At 41.9% G+C, this 23,697-nt stretch overlaps 1 protein-coding gene across 1 annotated transcript in view; it reads right to left on the reverse strand.

The window, feature by feature from the left end:
- The window catches only part of Blmh (bleomycin hydrolase), a 40,101-nt gene that overhangs the window by 3,806 nt on the left and 12,598 nt on the right, over nt 1–23,697 (reverse strand). The window contains exons 7-11 of the mRNA XM_052195737.1: nt 17,326–17,481; nt 16,365–16,523; nt 16,195–16,262; nt 14,619–14,736; nt 11,727–11,796 (exon numbers count right to left, since the gene is read on the reverse strand). Of these exons, the coding sequence (XP_052051697.1) occupies nt 11,727–11,796; nt 14,619–14,736; nt 16,195–16,262; nt 16,365–16,523; nt 17,326–17,481 (571 nt within the window). The remainder of the gene's footprint in view (nt 1–11,726; nt 11,797–14,618; nt 14,737–16,194; nt 16,263–16,364; nt 16,524–17,325; nt 17,482–23,697) is intronic.

The raw sequence follows: 23,697 nt of genomic DNA on the forward strand, positions 1-23,697 counted from the left end.
TCATCTCCCAGCCCGAGAAAGAACAGTAAATTGGAATCCCAAAGTTAATGCTTAGGAAGATAATGTATAAAGAAGTCAACTTTAGAAATACAATTTTATTTAAGCATTAGTTCTTATTTACATTCTTCGAGCAAATAAAATAAACAAGCAAGCGCAAAGCAGCTGGCAATGCCTCTAAGTTCTGTATGGGAAAGGGAAGAAGCCACTGTGGAGGGTAGGCAGAGTCTGGGATACGGCGGCAGACCCGATGCTGAGACGGACGCACTCAGAGAGAAGAGCCCCAGGTGGCTAGTTTATGGACGCCAGTGCTTATCTGAGATTTCTGACACTCTGCCAACGGGCTGAGAGTTAAACCTTGCAGACTATATTAAAACAACAAAATGTTACCATTTATTTTTTAACATCCATATTTTTAATTATAGGTATGTGTAGGGATATGTACACCAACTGTGGACCCATGGTGCCAGAAGAGAAAGTTGGAGCTCCTCTTTTTAGGATTACAGGTGGTTAAGAGCTGTCTGAGCTGTCTGCATGCTGTTGAGAACAGAACTTAGGTCCTCTGGAAAAGAAATATGTGCTCTTAACTGCTAAGCCATCTCTCCAACCCCGATTTTTATCATGTATGAATTAGAAATACTTTCTAGTTTTTATCATCTTTGTTCCAAGACATAACTGACAATTTGCAGTTATTTTTTTCTATTAAAAAACAAACAAAACAAAATCCAAGTATGGTAAAACATAGTCATTGAGTTAGGTGTGGTGGTATACAGCTGTAATCCCAGCACAGAGCGGGTCAGAGAGGAGAACCACACATTTGAGGCTGGCCTCTGCTATGTGATGAAACTCTCTCTATAAACAAATAGTGAGACAAGTTACTGCTCTGTTCTGGGGAGTGAGTCCAGATTCAATTACCTAAGGAAACCAACTTGTCACCCAAGGCTCCCAGAAAAAAAAAAACTAAAACCAGTCTGTCTGTGTTCCAAACTGCCTAAGACAGAATGAGCGACACCTTACAGAACATGTCAACCACTGAGACCACAGCACAAAGAACACCTGGCAACTTGCTAAAACTTTTTAGAGTAGAACAGACATACATGGTACATCCCTGTAACCTGTACATTACATGTGGCTTCCATTCACACTACATGCACTGTATGTACACACACACATAGTCCAATACACAACAATAACTAAACAGCACGTCACACTGTGAGGTAGGTCACATGCTCTTTCCCAGATATCTGAAATGCTCTATTATCTTTTAGATATTTTAAAATGTTACCCAAACAATTCAAGTTTACTATAAGAAAATACTTTTAGGAACATGGTAAGAAGAGGAAGAAAAGAAGGAAGAGATAACTTAAAAACTACCTACATCCACTGGAGGAACAACCTGTTCATTATACCTTCCACTGCTGCTTCAGTAAAGTCTCTACCTGCAGACTGTGTCATAGGGATAAGTCACAACAGCCATAATTACAAAGCACCATATACAGCTTTTCCAGTTCCTCTCCTTCCATGATGGTTTATCTCACACTAAAGTGTCAAGCCTGTATGAATCACCTAGTCCCCACTCCTGAAGTATCAGGTGGTTTTCATACTCAAGAGTAACACTAGTAATACTAAACATACTTCTGGAATCTAATCTGTATCTGCATTCTCATTCCCCACGTGTCTTTACTGGAGCTTGGATATTTAACTGCCAACTTTCTTTTGGATCTGACTGAACCATTTTTAAGTTTTCTTGTATCTGAGGGCTTAATGGGTCAAGGCATTGCTGCCAAGCTTAATGACCTGAGTGTGATACCTGGAACTCACATGGCAGGAGAGAACCGACTCCTTCAAGTTGCCCTCTGACTTCCATATGTATTCTGTGAGAAGCACACACACACACACACACACAGAGCTATGCATACAAAGAGATGCATGTATGGAGAAATTATAAAGAAAAGCAATAGAGGCTGGAGAGAGGCCTCAGCAGCTAAGAGTCCTTGCTGTTCTTACAGGACCTGAGTTCAGTTCTCAGAACCCCAGTTGGGTGGCTCATAACCATCAGAAACGAGCTCCAGGGTCTGATGCCCTCTTCTGATAGGCCTCCAAAGGCACTGCTCTATGTAACTATACAAAGATACATAGATACAAAGGTTTTAAAACCTTAACAAAAAAAGGCAATAAACTATCTGAGATCTGTCTTACCCTTATCCTCTGTGTACACCCATGTGCAGTATGTGTGCAGGGTTGTGACTGCATGCGGAGGCCAGAAGCTGACATCAAATGTCTTCCTCACTTCCTCTTCAACATTTATGTTGAGGCTGGGTCTGTCATTTGAATCAGCGCTCGCCAACTAGTCTCAAGTCAGTTTGCTCTGGGGAACCCCTTTCTCTGCCTGTCAGGTCTAGCTACGATCCAAACTTCCGTCAATACGCCTGTGTGTGAGTCCTTTACTTACTTTCCTGGGCCATCTCCCCAGCAACCTCTGCTCAGTTTTAGTTGGAGTGTTGCTTTTTTCACAGTAATCAGTAACAGTATATTATATATTTATTTTGGCTGCAAATTTTCTTCCTATCATGAATTTTGCCTTCAAATTTAGCTTACATTTTTATAGCCTATTAAAATGCCTTCAGTTTTAGAAAGTTAGTTCATCACTCTTTCAGTTTTTAACTCTGGCTCTATGGTTATAGGGTTTTTTAAAAATTTTTTTTTAATATTATAATGAAAAATTACAAGGCAGAAATGTAGGGTAAGGGCGTAAGAAAATACAAGGAATAGTCTTTAAAAAAGAAAAACAAAAAACAAAAAAAAACCCTTCCCAGTTCATGAAGACTTTGGCACAGTCTAATTCCCAACCATGAACAGAGACAATTTAGATATATATAATCAAGAACAGACAATCTGTCAATCACATTTTTTTTAGCTACTCAATATGTGAGACCAGATGTCTTAAACTAATACAGTGTGCTACAAATGTGCAAAATAAGAGACCCCCATGGAACAGAATTTGGCAGTATGCAGAAAAGTTAAACATGCATTTACCTCTTCATTAAGCCACAGTCATTTCTAGGACTTTACCCTATGGGTAAATACACAAAAGTGTAGTTTGACCAGAAACCCACTTACTCAGTCCTTACAATAGTCCAGTAACTGTTTTACACACTGTACATGGAATAACCCATCACAATATTGTCTGAAATAGGAAAATAATGTTAATTTGTTATTTAGTCCACTAAAGTTCCATTAGTTAGGGAACTGGTTAAATAAACCACAGACACCCAGATGATAGAAGATGATGAACTGGGAATGCAGCCAAGGCCTGCTGCTTGAGAAGCAAGATGGGCGCTAAGCACAATGTGCAGTGTGCTGCCACTGGCTGAAGAAAAGAAGGCAACAGATTCACATGCCTTTTGATATTCTGACCCTAGAACAATGTAACTTTATTATCTATTAGAAGGATTATACTTTAAAACACACATACAACTGGGTGTGACTGTGTACTACTCCTCTCAGCTCTCAGGAGGAGAGGATCCCTGTGAGTTCAAGACCAGCCTAAACTATATAGTGAGTTACAGGAGTGAGGGTTACATAGTGAGAACCCACTTCAACAGTAACAATAACAGCAGAGATGCCATGTGTTCTAAGCATCTTTAGGAGATAGGATGATTCAAATGGGTTAATGCTTTAAGAAGAAAAAGGCAGATGGAGGTAACCAAATAACCACTTATACTTATGACTGTCACTTGGATAGTGACCTAAGAAGCTGCTTCTCCTTCCAGACCAGACACAGATGTCTGGCTAGGCTGAGGACACGTTCATGGTCATGAACCTTTTGCAGATAACAGATGAGATATTCATTGAGCCGGATATTACTGGTGGCCTCTCTCAGACACAAAGACTAGAGACAGTATGGGGCCCCTGCTACAGGCACGGGAAAATAGGGCATGGTGAAACAGCAAATACGGGACGGAAGAAGGGCTGTTTGGGTATCTCTAAAAGCATTTACATTACATTGATTTAGTGTGCAAGCACGCCATGATGTAGGAGTCAGGACAATCTGTGGGAGATGGTTCTCTCCCTCCACCATCTGGGGCCCAGGAATCAGTCTCACAGGGTAAGGTTTGGCAGCAAGGTCCTTTGTCCAATGAGCCTTTCACTGGCCCTACTTTTAAAAATGACAACAATATTCAACAAGCAAAAGTATACTCATCCCAAGGATGCCCTTCCAAGAGGTCCAGATGCTAGCTGCTCAGCTCAGGGCTCCAGTCTTCCTTCCCTGGACCATGAGTGACAGCACACAAGCCTGAGACTGTAGAACTGGGCTAGGCCAGGATCTTTTCTACCCAAGGGTCTGATTTCACAGATAACTTATTCCTACCTCCGCCCTAAAACCTCTTGCTACTTGTTCTAGGGCAAGCCCCCTAGACAGTACGCCATATTACTGCTTATCCATATACCTCTGACCTGTCCAAAGCATGCTCCAAATGTAAAGAGCTGTCATCTGAGCTACTATCTCCCTAGCTAGCCTGGCAAGAAGCCCTAACCTTTATCAAGCTGTCTCCTCCAGGAGAACTCCTAAGGAGGACCCATAGTTCACTCTTCTTATTCACCATCCTGTAACCCTGTACTTACTCCTGTGTTTGTTTCACACACACACACACACACACACACACACACACACACACACACAGATCAAGACTTACAGCTTCACCCACCTCACCTCCAATACCCCTGCCCCCACTGTGTGTGCTAGACCAGAGGACACTGGATATTGAAATGCTGGTTTGGCACAAAGAACAGTCTCCTGCAGTTCCTGAAACAGCCTGTGAATCTAAGCCCAATTCTTCTTCCCTTTGCTCTGTCTGTTTTGCCATTATATTACCATGGTCCCCACAATCTCCCAGACACCGACACCGCTGGCTGTTGAGGTAGTCTTTCCACCCTCACCTTCTCAGTAACGTCAGCTCCTGCTCTCCTCATCTCCCCATCTCCCCATTGAGGGCCCAGCTCTTCCTTTCTCTATCCAGCACCTGCCTTCTTGGAGAAGTCACCTTCTTAGTTTTTTCGGTCTATTTCCCCGTATCTTACAGTCTGAGGAGCACACCACGAATGCCACTTCTGTCTCATCACAGCCCTCTTCAACTCCTGTTCCCATGTCCCAGGAGATTAAGTATAAATTCCTCTGAGGGTCGGGGACATTCGTTCCATCATGGCTGTGCACGGGTCTCTGCATCCCACTGATAAATGTGAGTTGAAGCCACTGCTAATGGCTTTTCCTCTGCACAGGGTTTACCCATCTTTGCTGTCTTTTCTCACGAAACTAAGCTTGCACTGTGGGACATCTATCCAGTGACTGTGATGTAGCAGCAGTCATGCTGAGATCTGTGTTCTCGAAGCTCTGAAGCTAGAAGCATGGGCAAGTTAGTCTTTTCTGAATGAGAAAGTGAGCGAGCCTCTGCTCCCATCAATCTAAAGCAAGAAGGACAGCAGCTGAGGGTGTGTTGTGGTGCGGTGCAGTGTGCCTCCTCTTCACACAACAATTACAGGCCACTCAGACAGGCTGGAGGCCATGACAGTCCCATACACAGCCTGGACGGTGAGACAACTGGAGTGCTCACACAGCCTGGTTCCTCCATCCTTAAAACTGGCAGAAACACCCTGTAGGGCAAAGCAGATTCTTTTACAGGAAAAAGCACAAATACAGATATTACATTTTGTTAACTACAAGAGGAATTCTCTCAGAAGCTGATGCCTGGTTTGAAGCCTTGAATCTGTAGCGTGTCTCTGTGTCCACAGTGGTAGCTGTCTCAAGTACTATATGTCAATAAAGAAGCACCATGAACCAGATAGCCCATGCATCCTCTACTCAAATGGACTAGATTTTTAGTCCAAGGCATGCAGGCATTTAGTTAATAAAGACAAGCAATGAAAAGTCCTTGCACAGAACTTAACTCCCCAGATGCGACCAGTGGCAGCTAGATCAACCAACCCTGGAGCAACGTGAAACACTCTACAGTGAAGTAACAACCTTGTATCTTCACCAATCCAGGAAGTCAGGGACTCTGCTTTCAGCCGGTAACATTACTCTTATTACAGCCAGTTTATTATTTGAGTTTCTAGCTCTCCATAAGTGAATCTTGAACACATTAGTAAATGCTGGCTGTCTTCTGTTAAGTCATATATGACTAAGAAATCTATGAGACCTGAATCTCAACTCTGTTCCAATCCCATGCAACCCATACACACCAAAACTCAATAACCTTCATCTACTTCACACACAGCACACCAGCAATCACACACTCACATCCTACCAAGATGCCATGCAGTGAAATGAACACACACATGATAACAAACCAAATCTTAAAAGGTAAGGTGCCATCTAAAGATCTATTATAGGTACCTGTGACAGATCTATGGAGTATCATCAACTCTGCATTTGAGTAACTGCCTATATACAATCTGAATAAAGCTTTGCACATCCCTTCATTCGATGGCTACAGAGAAACACTTATAGGAACAGCAAGCAGCTGTGCTGCTGAGAGAGCAGAGAGAAAGAGAGGCACAAGCCTGCAGGCCCTTGGAGGATCTGTGACTGAGAACTGATAGTCTGTTTCAAGACAGCATACCTGGTTACACAATATAAAATCGTAGGAACTGACATTTGTCCTAAATTTTAAATATACTGTTTTAAAAATTATGTGCTATCTGGCTAGTGACTTATTGGTCATGATATTGGAGATTATAAAGCACATCATATAAATTGGCAAGTAAGTTTCTGATTAATACCCAATATGCTGAAGTTTCCCTAACCAAAAACACTGTAAGGTTCCTTTTTAGGAGCAAGTCTGGACATTTTACTAAAATGAAATCAAGAACAGGTAGATTTATTTGAAAGAGTAAAATGATTTCAAAAGCCCATGTGTCTGAAAGATGCAAAGCACTAGGAATCTGCAAAATTCATCTTGGCTCAAAATGAAAAATGAGACAATTTTTAAAAGATAAAGAGTTCTATCCAATGAGGAGAATTTGTAGTACTGGAAGTACTATCGCCTCTGAAGAGCTGTATTACTCTATTACTCTTTCATGTAATCTTAGCCTCAGGAGGCTAAGACAGGAGACCACTGAGATCACCCCGGGCTTCACACAGGCAGAGGGGGAGTCAGAAGGCAGACTGAATAAGCACTAAGAACTGTGTCATAACAGTTCTACGCTCCAGATCTCTGCTTGGTAGCCAGCACCTGATAGTACTGCAGTCTCAAGACTGACAAGCCAATTATGAACAAAACTTTAAGACTTATCATGGGAGAGACCATCCAACAACCTGATAACACACACACACACACACACACACACACACACACTAATAGCCTTATGCTTACCCTTAATATATTAGAAACGGCCTGTGTCAACACATTAAAAACTTAAAGAGGAAAATGGACAAACAACTTGGGAACACGGGCTGGCTGTGAGAGAACACGGGCCTATCACTTGCCAGACTCACGTGCTTTGTGTTTCATGTTTAATGCTGGTCACAGGCTTCCCAAGGTACCTCACCCTGTTTAGACTCTAGGAGCCTCTTCTAACACCACTGTGTTTCCAGATCCTCTATAAAGTTAGAGAGTCTTACGTCCCCTAAGCCACTGTTTCTGGTCACCAAAGAGCATTGTCTTTGTTACTTTTCTATTGCTGTGGTAAGATACCATGTCGAATGAAACTTATAGAAGAGTTTATTTGGGACTTAGAGTTTCAGGTTAGAGTCCATGACCATCATGGAGGGAGCATGGCAGCAGGCAGGCAAGGGGCTAAAGCAGTAGCTAAGAGCTCCATTTTGAGAACAACCACAAGGAAGAAGGAGAGAAACAGGGGAGAGGAACAGGGAGAGAGGGGGATCTAGAGAGGGAGAGAGAAGACACTAACTAGGAATGATGTGGACTTTTGAAAACCCAAAACCTATCCTCACTGACATACCTATACCAACAAGGTCATGGCTCCTAATACTTCACAAACAGTTCCATCAACTGGAAACCAAGCATTCAAACATATGGGCCTACAAGGACATTTTCATTCAAAACTCCACAATCAGGAACGGTCTTGTGATTTCTATGAATGGGCCAAATGCTTCCAAAACAGACATTCAGAGAAGCAGGTTGGCAGTCAGGAGAACCAGCTCTGCTGTCAGGCAGGGCTGGGATTTGGGATCCATCACAGAACACCGAGGGTCCGTAGGTCACTCTGGTGTAAAGATTATGCTCTCTCAGATGAATTTCTGGATTCCTTTAATATTTTTTGGGAGGAGAGGCTGACACCAGGTCTTATGACACCCAGAATAACTTGGAACTTCTAATCCTACGTCTACCTCCTAAGGCTACAAGTACAAGCCACCACCACCAATGTTTCCTTGAACTTAAATTTCTAAATAGCTTACAGATTGTTTTACCAGATTGCTTTTTTAAACTAAAAGAGAAGGTGGCAAATCCCACAGTCTCTTTCCTCATCTCACTAGTTTATCCACTTCTGACAGATTCCATAAATGAGGATCAAATGGGGCCAATATTTCCAGCAGGGGAGGAACCAGCTGTGCGAAATGCTGCTGTTATCCGTGTTCCAGGGCAGCAGACTGAAAGCTCAGGCGCCAGCACGTGGCGTCCAGGTAAGAACCAAATCTTCCTTCTGTCTCTTTTGGTCAGAACAAGGTAATCTAATCTATCCGGTAGTTTCTGGGTAGGAAATTCCAGGAACATGACCGGTGGAGACCGAGGCCAAAAGCTGGCCGTGGGTAAAGCAGGGGCAGCGTGCCTAGGTATCTTCACCCTGTTTCCCTCCAGCTTGTATTATCAAAGCTGATTGCAGAAACATGATCTTAACAGACAGAAATCTCAGAGAATAGTAACAAGCTGTTAACAATGTTATCTTCAGAAATAAGACCTGCTTCCCACAAACACAAGCCCTGCCAGCCAGTGTCCACCCAGACGACAGATCAGGGAACTAGCTGGAGTAAGCACACACTGTTAGCAGAATAACACTAGGTGATCTCTAAAGGACAACATGTCAATAAAATTAGGTCATGTTTTTCTTCCTTCCTGTTAAGTCAGAAAGGACATAACCAAGAAACACATGAGAGGAATTTATTTTGGCTTTGAATGAACTATTCCTTGCCTACTCCCAGTTCAATCTCGATCTTTTTGGCTCTACAATCTCAGGAGGCATTTTACCTATTTGATAACAACAACCACAAAAAGTATCTGGCCTTCACGGTCAGGGCAGATTCCAGAGAGTGTAAGCATGAAGACCCTGGTTCTGTCAACACAGCAGAGGCTGAGAGACTGAGAGGTAAGACATGCATGCACTTTGCAGGGCAAAAGAATTCATGTGATGGGAAACTAGCAGAGAGGCCACAATATTCCAGAACACATATTTAGCTTCAGAGTAGTAAATGTTCCACATGCACACACAACACTCTCCTAGCTTCACTGAGTGTTCATCCTTTCTTATATCTAAAATGCAGGGACATCGCCTAATGAAAATGTCCAAAAAACCAAGTTGTAACTTTTCTTGGACATACTTCCATTTACAGAGATGAGACAGGAGCCAGAGAGGCTCACCTGAAGGAAAAGAGAAATTACTTACACCCAGTATTTTAGGTTTGCTATAAGGAATCCAATCCCTTTTCACAAGCATCCTCTTTTAAAAAACATCAAAATGGTAGAAGCATGAGCACAGTCTCTGCTGCTGCAGACTACACAGGTGAGTCTTCTGCATTTGAATTGCAGACATCAACACATTGGGTACAATGGATGAGCCTCACTCTGGGAAACCACAGTTGTGACTCTTCCCTGCCAGGCAGCTAATAAACTTAATTGATTTATAGCCTTAACTGGATCACCTTCACTTTTTACTAGCTCTGTTAAGGCTTCTACATCTGAGATGCTGGTTGTGTTTGTATTAAAATAAAATTTACCTAATAAGAAAATAATTTTAAAGTACTGCATTATTACTTATAATAGTGAACTTAAAAATTACAGAATTATGGGAGAGATGGCTTAGTGGTTTAGAGCACTGACTGCTCTTCCACAGATACTAAATTCACTTTCCAGAAACCACATGGTGGCTCACAACCATCTGTAATGGACACCAATGCCCTCTTCTGGTGTGTCTGAAGACAGCAACAGTATACTCACATAGACAAAATAAATAAATTGTTAAAAAAAATTACAGACTCCCAGAGAAGAGCAGGTGGCCACCAAACCCTGACAAAGTGCACCAACAGGCTTGGGTTTGTCCATATAACCATGGAGCTGCTCCACTTAACTGTAGTCCCCAGGGATGGTTAGCCAAATCGTCCAGCGATCATTTTCACGAGGAGGAGGAGGAGGCCTGAAGGGCAGTTTAACAGTCTCCAGGTGCTGGCTTCACATACAGGGCTGTGCTGCTCAGCTACATACTCAAGTCCTGTGAAGCTCACTGGCTAGACTCAAGTCTAACAGGTTCATCGGTTAGACTCAGACTGAGTACGGAGAGGAGCAAGGGAAGCGCCATCACTTCCAACTTCCTTTAGCATCTGGCCTTGGACACCAGAAGAACACAGGGAAAATCACCGTTCTAACAGATGGACCCAGCAAGCAGGGCTGCAGTCTCACCTGCCGCCTCCTAAGCTGTCTGATGCCTGTTGGATGAGTGCATATTTGTTTCTAGGTGCCCATCTTGCATTGATTTCCACACCCACTCCTTTCATTCTAGAATCTAGTCTAGTGTGCTGTTCCACTAGTGTTTCCCCAGCTAGAATCCACTAACCCAAAGAAAGGAAGACAGAGCCGAGAAAGCTAGCCATACACACTACTAGCACAGGATATGCTGTTCCTATCACACAAGGGACTGCAGCTACTGCTTTTGTTTTACACTGAAGTAACATGCCTGTGCCACTAGGCCTGGCTTCCCCTCTTTCTCCTTCCTTTGCCCTCCCTGCTGCTGAGGACTGACTAGGTAAGGCTGTGCCTGCTGAGGAAGCACTCTTATCCCATTTTCTAGATCCCCACCCCATTTTCAGCTTGAAGCTCTAAAATTTAAAGTATAAAAACCGCCTTTAAAAGCCTTATATTATATATATATATCAACAAAACAATCTCAATTTTCCAAGAACACGTAAAACTATTAACTAGCAGTCAGAGACCTTACTTTTCTTTTATTTATACATATTTAATTTTTTTTACACTTGTATATAGGTATGTTATTTAGCTTTGCCACTGCAACTTATTCTGATTTCTACCAGAGTTTGGATTTGCAGTATATAAAGTTTTAAATGGTAACTTTAGACTTCATAATAAGAGAATCCTAAGAGATCCTTACAGGAAGTTTCTTTTTGCCAATTCCATTCTCCCTTTGGAAGGCTTCTTCCTAATGTGCTGCTGGTACGACAAAAATGTACGAAATGCCACATATCAAGTACGCTGCAGTAGACTCACCACCTTCATTCAGCCAAGAGAGTCTGGTTACAGTCCTGGACAGTCAATATGGTTTGGAACAAATAACAGCATACATTGGTCTCAGTTAACCTGGAGTTTAGGCACATGTAGGCCATAGGAACCATTGGGACCTACAACCTGCTAATTTCCTATAGGACAGGAGAACCAGAGGGACCGAGTACCAACAAATACCCTTCACTGGAAATGCTTTCTACCCCGAGAGAGAGTGGAGCAGACTCCAGATACACTGAGTTGGTGTTTGACGCTTACGCTTACCTTTGTAGCCATGATCTTCACCCCATGAATTCTCTACTCTCCATTTCACAAATGCGCCTTCCTGATCATCCTGCCAGAAAGCAGATAGCAGTGAGCAGTCTGAAACAAGACTCTCCCAGCTGAGGCGTCATGTCAGTTAATTCATCTCGGCTGCTCAGAACACTGGAGGTGAGCAGGGGCAGACACTTCCTATCACCAAAGACACTTCAATATTAGTGCAATTTTAATCTCTTGGGGGTAAAAATACAATGAAACAAAAACACTAGCTCCTTTTTAAAAGATCTCGTTATGTGGGTCTATGTGCACATGTGGGTGTGAGACCCTCTGGACTGGAGTTACAAGCAGGTGGTTAGTTTCTGAGTCCCTTGACTGAGCTGCTGGGACACAAAATCTGGTCCTCTGAAGAGCAGTAAGTTCGCTGAACCACGGACCCATTCCCCAGCCTTGCTATCTACTCCTTTATTTCCTATTTTAAGCAGAAGAGAATAAGGACATAGCTGGTTGGAGGGCTCAGTGGGTACAGTGCCTGACATCCAAGCCTGACAACCTCAGCTGGATCCTGAAACCAGGTAAAAGCAGATGGACAGACCCAACTCCTCAAATCACAAAGCAGTCCCCAGGAACAATTGCTTTCACTCAATTCTTTGAAAAAGCATCCCAATGCATTAATTTTAGGAATGATTGTTTTTAAAAGATAAAAATATTTTCATCACGAAATCCAGTTTTCCAGAGGGACAAAAGGCAGGCTCTATTTGGGAAAAATGTTTTTCTCTTGTTTACCCAGGACACGTGCTGATGTCAGAACAGGGCACATTTGTAGCATGAGAAAGGCTAGGCCCTTGTGCTATCTGTTAAGGATTTCATCTCCCGCTTGTACACCACTGCTTGAGGAGCGGCGTCCACGTGGGACTTGATTTCCTCTGGCTTTGCTCACTACAATCTACTCTTAGCAAGTTTCCTTAGATCTTGGATTTAACCAACAGATAAAGCTGTAGGAATCAAACGCCTGGACTATCCATGCTTACATGATTAGTAAACATCTGCTTTTGCTCTCTACCCCACCCACAGCAGCCCTGAAACAGCAACTTTGTCTGAAACATCACCGTGACAGTCAAATCTGTTCACCTGTCAGTAAAGGTCTGAGAATGCTTGCTCTTCTCTTTATCTTACCAGTGGATTCCTGAAGGACCTAAATCAAGTTGTCCTCTAGATCATAGACTACCTCAGAGTGACACAAAGTCCTGCTTCATAGAGACTCCATGAAATCATCAATACAGAAGGACATTAGAGGAATATAAAATTCTTTTCTTTTCTTTCTTTCTCTCTTTCTCTCTCTCTCTTTCTTTCCTTTTTTTTTTTTTTTTTTGAGATAAGGTTTCATACTATAGCCAGGCTGGCCTTGAATTCATGGCAATCCTTCTGCCTCTCTCTATAATGCGTGGCAAATATTTTCTTTTCTTTTCTTTTTTCTTTTTTATGTGGAGTGTATTGCTGTATGCATGAATCTTCTGAATGCTTTCTCGATCTACAAAGGCCACAGCAATTGTATTACACACACCTGTCTGTATCTTGGGGCGGGAATCCCTCTAGCTATAGAGCTAAGAAGATGGAATGGTGAAGAAAACAGCTCCTTGGCTGTTAAGAGCTCACCTCTGCATGTATTTAGGAAAGTACATGAGGGTCAGGAATGAGCACAGGCTACCCAATTACTTCAGGATGCTTCATATATGACACTGCACTTGAACTCATAAAACTGAGAGCATCTCAGGGTCCTGCTACTTAAAGACCAAACTGTGTAATTTGTACAAATGTAATTAACCCTGTAAAATAAGGCTTTGGTTTTGGACTCTCCTGCTTTGAGGCAGAATCTTAAGTGACTACCATTCAGTCTTCCTGTCTCAGGCTCCCAGGACTGGGGCTGCAGGAGTGCACACTATAGCCAATTAACATCTAGATGTAACTGAGAGAACACAAGGTTCTGGAGCACTGTGAGAAGAGAGGAGCATCTTCACTTGAAGTGATTGGAAGGGATAGGAGGAAGTTATACAATGAAACTCCATCCCACTCTCAGTTTTGCCTAGAAAGCACACAAAACAATTAAAAAAGAATACTTCAGAAATATGAAGACTTCTAGGAGTATAGTTAAGAAAGTCTGGCATGACAATATGCAAGATATTTCTAAATGCTTTAATGATAAAAAAAAATCTAGTGAGTGGCAACAAAATATTTCCTAAAATGATTTAGGTAAGGTAGTTAGCCATGAGTGCCTTTCTGGTGATGGTGCTGGAGAGAGAACATATCTGCTTATGAGGGTATAAAGAACTAACGTAGTTCAAGGCTTCTCTCCTGTGTTCCCTGAGAATTTTTAGAGCCTAGAACAGGTGCCTAACTGTGAAAGGGTCCAAGAAACAGCAGAGCCATCATTCACAAAGAGTTTAAAGAACTGGCATCCCAGTGTGTATGAATCCAGTTATGGGCATGGTCACGGATTACCGTGTATGACAGTAACTCAGTAACTCATGAATCTGAATGACCATCACAGCGGTGAGTGTGAGCAAGGCCGTGAGATGCAGACGCTCTAAGATTCCATTTCAATTTCTTAGAAGACATCTATCTTCTCCTAGAATCCATCACTAACCTTCCCAATTACAAAAAAGAAGTTACCTCTTTGCTCCTCAATGACCTAAATTCTTGTCTTCATGGTATATTAATTTTTTTATTACCACTGAGCAAGTAACTAGACACCAAGTGATACAGGAACAACATCTTACTTGGGAGCTAATGGTCAACATTAGACATAGTAACTGTGCTCTGCTGGACGGACAGTCTTCAGGGGTGTGTGGATCCACCTGCCCATCAAGGAGCCCATTAGTGACACGCTGGAGAGCCTACCTTCTCGGAGACAGCAGTGAAGGTCATGGCGTGGGTCATGAGTGACTCACCAAAAGCCAACCTCTCAGCTTTATTCATGTTCTTCAAGGAGACACCGAACACTAACTCGTGGTCATAGCTGTAAAAGAGGGACAGAGAATGAAGAGCGCTCAGCCTATGTGAGGACACTGAGGTAACTGGAGCCTGACAGCCCCCAAGGAGTGGCTCTGCACCAACTTACACCTCACAACACTATGCAGGACAATACAAGAGCGTTAAATAGAAACCCTCAAGAGTAAATATTGACAAGTCTGATTTGTTCTGTTATTCTGGCAAGAAAACGTTCTTTTTTTATTTTTGGCTTTGTTTGTTAGACAGGGTCTCTCCATAGTTCTAACTGTCCTGGAATGCACTATGTAGACCAGGCTGCTCTCTCATTTAAGCAATCTACTTGCCTCCGCCTCCTGAATGCTGGGATTAAAGGTGTGCATCACCACCATGGGCAAGAAAATTATCTTTTAAAAAAATGAAAATGCTTTTGAAGTAACTTCTTATAATGGTCTCTTTCAAGTTTATAAACCCTCCCAGTTTCTGTGTCAAACTACTGACGGTAGTTTGTATGTGGTATGTATGTATGTATGTATGTATATATGTATGTATGTATGTCTGCATTCATTCATTCATTCATTCATAGGCAGTGTGTTATATGGCCCAAGCCGGCAATGAACTCACTATATAGCCATTGACTTGAAATCTTGATCATCCTGCCTTTGTTCTCCAATTCAAATATAAAACCGAAAAGTTTCACCATTAGTTATTTTCTTTTTGTTAAATATCAAGACATTATTGAACTTTTCTACTAAATATATAATACATTATATATTTATTTTATGACTTTTGTAAAGACTGCATATATGTGTCTGTGTGAGTATATATATGTACCCCAGCATGTTTGCCTAAGGAGGTCAGAGAGAACACCAGATTCCATGGAGCTGGTGCCCCAGGTGGCTGCGCGCTATCTGACATTAGCTGGGAACCTCTGCAAGAGCAGCAACTGCTCTTAACCACGCTCAGTCATCTCTCCAGCTCCTAAAATGACGTATTTTAAAATCAAGAAATCTTGTGTGATTCAGCTTAGAAATGAAGCTTTGATGTCATCAAAGACAACGGAGAATGAGTTAAGGTAAATATATAAATTAGCCCAACTTGTCCTAAAGAGAATATACACAAGGCATCAAAGGAAGAGAAGCATTTAAAGACCAATCAATAAAAAGATCTGGAAAGTCTCTCATTACATCCCAAGTGCCTGAGCAGCTTTCCAGATCATCCACTGCGTGTTCACAGCCCTTCCCACATAGGACAGCATCTAGGAACACCAGTGACTTCTGCTCTAATGTGATCTTGGTTTCCAGAGTTAGAGAAGTTACATGTGTGCAGTCTCTGGCAGGAACAGAAAACTTCACAGATGCAGAGAAAGACCCACCCTCAGGCCAACCTCAATATCTGGATGGACCTGAGCAGAGGCACTTGGGCCATGAGTGCCCTCCAACTGCAACAACCCACAAAGAGCTTCCTACTTTGAACTCTGTGCACTCACACATTCATGTCACTGAGGCCCAGCTTGCCATTGAAGTGTTTTCCAACATCACAGCCAAACCACACAGCCTAGAATAGAAGAAAGTCAACATAAACCAGAGTAGTGAAAAGGAAAGCAGCAGCTGTTTTAACCCCCGAGTGGGAGACATAGAAACGTGAAGCAGTACTAACCTCTCCATCTTTGATGGAGGCAGCAACCATCTTTTTCAAGAAGTCAATGGGCTGGTTGTTATACAGCGTTTTTCTCCCTCCAACCATATTGCTCAAGTAGTCTACTGTGTACAATTTATTGTACTTGTGCTGGGGCCGCGGGTCATTCACAAAACAAATCTTTTGAGATCAAGAACATGTATATTAGAACACAAGACCAAAGATGTCAAGACACAACCCTTTCTGCTAAATTGCTAGGGTTACAAGCTCATCTCCTCTAACTATAAGAATAGACACTAAAGCCACAAGGTAAAAGTAACAAAATCAAAAACTGGCAAAACACATGCGAAGAAGGGCACTACATATTCTAATTAGCACAAAGAACACACTTGAAAGTTTTCTCTACCTGTCTTCCCTACCGGTAAAAACTGCCCCACTGCATATAATCTGTCACACTGCATGTAACACATAAGGCACCACTCATGGAACACCATTATAAGCCCTCCTCAAAGAGTAAGAGAAACTCAATATGTAGCAAGGCAATTTTCTTTGAAGAGGGCCAAAAAGCCCACCAAGGAAGGAGGCCCTGGTCATCCTCTAGCAGATGTAGAAGAAGGAAGCAACAGCAAACAATGGATGCCCTCGTTTAACAAGAGTTTCCAGAAAGGCCAGGAGATGAGGGTGCTCTGAGCCTATACGAAAAATCCAATATACTGCCATTTTTCTTTGTACCTGAGATTGATCTGAACCTTAAATTGTAAGGAGGAAGGTTAGGGATTTGGAAACAAACTGATTCTTGGCCTAGAGTCAGAAATTCTCTGACAAGAAACACTGGGGAAAGGTGACCCTGGTGTACCTACTTCTGTCAGATGTGTACAAACTTCAGGAAACATGCACCTTAACCTGGGAATCTTATACCCTCTGTGTAAACAGCAGATACTTGAAAGGAAATAGCCAGCAGCTACTAGCACCAGTCTCTAACCTTATCTTCCATATTGAAGAGTGGCTTCACATGTTCCTTGTAAAACTGCAAGGGCGTTATGGGGCCAATCTTGTGGTAATTCTTATCTTTGTCTCGATATTCCCAGGTGAAGGTCTCTGGTGGGTTACCCAAGCAGATGCACACCACTCTGAAGATCTGAAAGAGAGGGGTAAGGGTTTCATTTTCCACAATTCTGAAAAGCAGTAAGAGAGTTATGTTTCAAACCCAGAAAATGCAAAAGTCTACAACTGTACCAAGATGTGACAGTTGTCACAGTCAATATCTAAGTTCTCAGGCACTCTAAGCAACACAATTCTGAAATGTGAATATTAATGCTTAGCAATGTACAGCAAATTACATTTCTCTAGCTAAGAAAACTGCCCATATCAGGCATAGTGGCACTTGCCTTTAATCTCAACACTTGGGAGGCAGAGACAAGTGGATCTCATGAATTCAAGGCTAGCCAGGGTGAGTTCTAGGTCAGCCTCAAAGAGTGAGGAGACCCCATCTGAGAGAGAGAGAGAGACAGAGAGAGAGAGAGAGAGAGAGAGAGAGACTTGTCCATCGCTGATACCCAACAAAACCAAAGTTATTACTCTGCTAATGATCTTGTTTATTTTTTAAGATTGTATTTTTTAGGTATGTTTGCAAACTTGTATATATTTGTACTACATACATGCCTGGTGCTCACAGAGCCCAGAAACCATCAGATCCCATGGAACTGGAGTTCAGACAGCTGTAAGCTGCCATGTCAGTGCTGAGGACTCAGCAAGAGTAGCTGAGCTCTCCCTAGCACTGCTAATGAGCATTAAATAACAAATACTGCACTGCTTCATGACTGATTCTCTTCCACTCTCATTCCTTTCCCTCTACTCTTCTCTCTTTAGTGGGGGTGGTGGCAATATCGGGAATTGAACCAGGGCCCTAGTCATGAGGGTAAGTGCTCTATCTCTGAACAATATCACCAGTCCCCCAAATAACATATGTTTAAAATAATTTACTTTAAAGTACATGCATATGTGTGTCTGTGCAGGGAGACCAGAGGCTTTGTTTTTGTTTTGTTTTAAGATTTGTTTATATGAGTACATTATAGCTGTCTTCAGACCAGAAGAGGTCATCAGATGGTTGTCAGTCACCATGTGGTTGCTGGGAATTGAACTCAGGACCTCTGGAATAGTAGTCAGTGCTCTTAACCACTGAGTCATCTCTTCGGCCTGAACAGAGGCTTTGAATCCCTCTGCAATTAGAGATTTAGGAACTTGTAAACTGCCCCTTATAGATACTGGGAATCGAACTCAGGCCTTCTGCAAAAGCAGTACATGCTCTTACAAGTCCCAAATAATGTATTTTATTAAAATGTAAGAAGACCTTTGAGTTAGCATTAATATAACTCAAAGATATGCTTGCATTATTTTCATTTTCTACAAAGAAAAAAAGAATAAATGCTGTGTACAAGACTATAATATATAAAATATTTCCTTTTCTATCTTAAATTTCCTTCTTTTTTTTTTTTCTTTAAAAATACTGTTGTGGTGGTTTGAATAAGAATGGCCCCTATAGGATCATATATGTGAAGATTTAGTCACCAAGGAGTGAAAAAGATTTGAAAGGATTAGAATGATTAAAAGGTGTGGCCTTGTTGGAGAAGTATGTCACTAGGAGTGGGCTTTGAGGTCTCTATTCTGAGCCCAAAATCTCTCTGCCTATGGATCAAGATATAGATCTCAGCTACTGCTCCAGTGCAGGTCTGCATACTGCCCCCATAATGCTTCCCCACCATGATGATAATGGACGTTGTGATGGTTTGTATATGCTCAGCCCAGGTAGAAGGTGTGGCCCTGTTCAAGTAGGTATGGCCTTTTTGGAGTAGGTGTGTCACTGTGGGTGTGGGCTTTTAGACCCTCATCCTAGCTGTCTGGAAGCCAGTATTTTGCTAGCAACCTTCAGATGAAGAAGGAGAATTCTCAGTTCCTCCTGCACCATGCTTGTCTGGATGCTGCTATGTTCTTACCTTGGCAATAATGGACTAAACCTCTGAATCTGTCAGCCAGCTCCAATTAAATGTCATTATAAGAGTTGCTTTGGTCATGGTGTCTATTCATAATAGTAAAACCATAACTAAGACAGTTTCCAAAATACTAATAAATTTACCTGGTGGCTTTCTGGGTTTCATATAACTTTTCTTCTACAATGTAGTACAAGCTTTTTAAGAATAAGAACCAAAGCCAGGCAGTGGAGGTGCACGCCTTTAATCCTAGCACTTGGGAGGAAGAGGCAGGTGGATTTCTGAGTTCCAGGCCAGCCTGGTCTATAGAGTGTGTTCCAGGGACAGCCAGTTCTCAGCTATACAGAGAAACCCTGTCTCAAAAAAACAAAACAAAACAAAACAAAAACCCAAAACAAACAAAAAGAATAAGACCAGAAAACTGTCCTCTGACCTTCACACCTACATCATAGAATGCTTTTGCCTCTGTGTACATGTGTGTGGTCAAAAGTACACACACACACACACACACACACACACAAAGAGTTTAAAAAAAAAAAAAGCAAGGAGAGTGGAAGACAATGGTATCATGGCTGTTCTCTGGGCCCTAAGGACCTAAGCTGCACTGAGCATACAACTGGAATAGACCAGCACACCTGGCTTATTCCCCACATCACCTCAGGGTAAATCATTTTAGAAGCATTGCTTTCTTTGAGTCACTTCCCTGTTGAAAATTCAATAAAACTTGCCTATTATCTCCCACAACAAATCCAAACTCCATTCCTTAATTTCTTTGTCTTATTTTTCTGTTCTTATGGTCAGGAAGTAGGACATATATTATTATCTGGATAGCTCAATTCACTGTCTTTAACATATTTAGAAGTAGCCACCACCTATAACAGAATGCATTATACGGGGGTTCCTGGGTCTTTTCATTTGATTCCCATAGCTGTGGTCCAACCGTGCCTACTCTTAAACTGGCACAAATGCAATCAGAAGCACTCTCTTTTGTGTCTGACTTCCTTTTGCCAACATGCCTGTGAGCTTCATTCACTTCCCTGTGTGCATAAGCGATCTGTTCTTTATTGCTGTGATCCTACTATCTTTATAGAAGGAGGTTAATTTTCAAGAGGATTTGCTTGCCTTTCATCTTGCCATTTTCTGAGAGAAGCATCTTTGATTACTACTGGTGATGTGCTTTATAAGCTTGCATGGCTGAAACACCGACCACTGTCTTCTAACACTACACTTTCAAGCTGGTTTCTGCACAGCAGAAAGGCAAGCAGCTTATAAGCAACTGTAATGAGTTATTCCAACTTTGCCTGGGATTCACATGTACAACACATCATCTTGGATTAGTTCAGTACTAAGGCTACAGAAGGCAACCCTAGGATTCTGTCACCATGGAGACACCACCACTGAGAACTATGGTAGAGACCATGATGTGTATGTAAAACTATTAACTGCTAAAATACATGTATGTGTATCTATCAGTGAAATTGGTCTGGTCAACTCTAAAATAATGCAAAGGTGGTGAATCCACTAAGCTCTGGCCAAGCAAAATAGAATGAAAGTTTAAGACAACTAAGCAAACTTCTGATTACTTGTAAACATATTTTAAAGGTAAGCATGAACGCTTTCCTCTCTAAGGTGCAGTATACCTTACGGTATATTCTGTCACCTACCTGAATACCTGAAGTAGAAAGAATTAAGTTACTACCTCCTCCTCAAAGCTGCACCTGAGGCAACACACACACACACACACAGTCCCAGGTGCATACACACATACTCATCAGAAGAAATCTGGCACTGGCAAGATGGCTCAGTGGGTAAGGACACTGGCTGTACAAGTCTGAGGACCTGAATTCTATTTTTAGAACCAATATAAAGGTGGAAGGAATTAACTCCACAAAGATGTCCTCTAGCCCCCATATATGCACTATACCATGTATACCCACAAACACATCACACACACACAAAATAAAACCGACAATAAAGTTTTAAAGAAGTCTACATTACTGTTATCTGACCGAATTCTGTAGCGAGCCCTTTGTAAGAGAGTTCTCAGTCACTCATCCCTTACAAATCTGAAACTTTTTCATCGAATCTACATATTAAGGCCAAGCGCTGTTCCTCTTAGATTCTAAAAAGATTCTTCAACTTAGGAATTTTTTTGCAAGACAGGAGTAGTACACGTCTTTAATCCCAGCACTAGAAGACAGAAGCAGGCCAATCTCAGAGTTTGAGGCCTGCCTGGTCTACATCCTGAAACCCTGTCTCGAAAAAAAACAAAAAGACATATAGTTTTGCTGTTAAGCTGCTCATATGGCTGTAAGTTATCCAAAGTCGTTTCTCTTTGAGCCTGTCTGCAGATATGTGAAAGGAATGCCAGTCAACCAACAATGAATGAACTTTAAGAAATCTTCCAAAGTACAATCTCTGAGGCTCATGAGACTGTATTTTCCTGACGTATAAAAGAGTCTCTGTTTTGAAATAACATTAGTTTCAAAGGTACAAAAGTGACAATATTGAATATCCAAGTCTGCTCTCTAGTGGACAAAGCAGGAGTGTCATCTGAGTCTCACAAAATGTAGCTGGCATTCATAACAGACGATGCTCAAGACTGCACCATGATCCCAGGGTGGCCACGCATTAGAACCTCCCATTGAGTCACTGGTGAGGTGCACTGGTGACTTTGGGATCCTCACTGTCCTCCCAGTCCGCTGCTCCTCTCTTCATTTTCTCAGTGGGACAATTACACTTTTTACATATTTCATTTGTCTCCGCCTACTAGAAAGTAAACTGCACAGCACTAGGAATCCCTTTCTCATTTGCCCAGTGCTAAATTTACAATGCCTAGAACAGTGCTAGGTGCAAGTACTTTGTCTGTGTCTTGTAACTGTGATTCTGGAGCCAACTAAGGGTCTAAGTCAACCTGATTTTTAAAAAAAAAAGGATGAATACAGTCAAGGGGATGGGTTTAGGCAATGTGGGCTTTCCAAAATACTGGAAAACTAAAGGTAAAGAGATAAACAGCACAGAGACCCCTGGATGTGATTCTACCTCCCCAAACCCCAAACCCAACCCAATAACTATGTAGTCTTATTGATTTTGATTTAAAAAAAAAAATTGCTGGGCAGTGGTGGTGCACGCCTTTAATCCTAGCATTTGGGAGGCAGAGGCAGGCAGATTTCTGAGTCCGAGGCCAGCCTGGTCTACAGAGAGGACAGCCAGGGCTATACAGAGAAACCCTGTGTTCAAAAAACCAAAACAAACAAACAAACAAAAAACACCAAAAAAATCAATTGCTTTAAGTTATTCTTCTCAGTACTAAGTTACTGGAAAACAATTCTCTCATGTCTCTGACCCACTGAGACCCTATTCCCTTGCACCTCTGGAATAGGAAGGCAGTCAAGAGAAGCCATGCTGAGCACGGCTGCACATGCCTCTTGAGGCCACCTAGCTTTCAATTCCTGATTAATTTAATTGCTAATTAAGTTGGAAATTTAAACTACTCTGGGAATGTGTAATCTTTGTCTAACATATAACCCTTCAGAAAAGCTGACTTGTGTATAAGAAAGATCTAATTCCTATCGCTAGTTAAATACATCTTCTAAGAGGTCTGGAAAGTTGGCTTAACAGTTAAGAACATTGGCTGCTCTTTGAAAGGACCTGGGTCCAATTCCCAGCAGCTGACAACCATCTGTAATTCCAGTTTCAGGGGATCTGACACCCTCACACAAACAACATACAGGCAAAACACCAATAAATACATCTTCTAAGGAGGCAGAGTGTAAATTGAGTATAGTTTTGCAAATAAATTCTATTTTAATCTAACATGGCAAATGACATATCTGCATAAGGAAAGAAAAAAGAAAAAAGAAAGGCACAAAAAGCACGGGATCAGAACACTGGCCCTCAATTTAAGGACACACAGATGGGAAGAGTCAATTCTCCTGCTCGTGGCCATATCTGGAAGACAGAGAAGTCAGAAAGGGGAGTAAGGAAGGACGTACCAGGGAAGGATAGTCATAAATATCCCCAACGTGAGAATTAGAGAATTTAAAGTCAGCCAGTAGTAGACAGTGAATGGATAGAATGCTAGAAGGAGACAGTAGTTCAGAGAAAACTGGTTCAGAAAGTTGGAACTACGTAGAGGTGTCATAATCTTAGAAGCAATGGTTACTGAGGAAATAAAAAAAAAAATCTACAGCAGAGTAAAACTTAGTTACTTTCATTGTTCTAAAGTACAAAGCTACAATGCTGTTTTGTTTTGAGATATTATCTTACTAATTTAGAGTAGCTCAAACTTGCAATCCTCCTGCCTCAGCTTACAGGTATGTGCCTCAGAGCCCAGCTTGGTACAATGTTCTTAAGAAATCAATGAC

This window comes from Apodemus sylvaticus, chromosome 10 (genome assembly GCF_947179515.1).
Source record: "Apodemus sylvaticus chromosome 10, mApoSyl1.1, whole genome shotgun sequence".
In the NCBI taxonomy this organism is placed as follows: Eukaryota; Metazoa; Chordata; class Mammalia; order Rodentia; family Muridae; genus Apodemus; species Apodemus sylvaticus.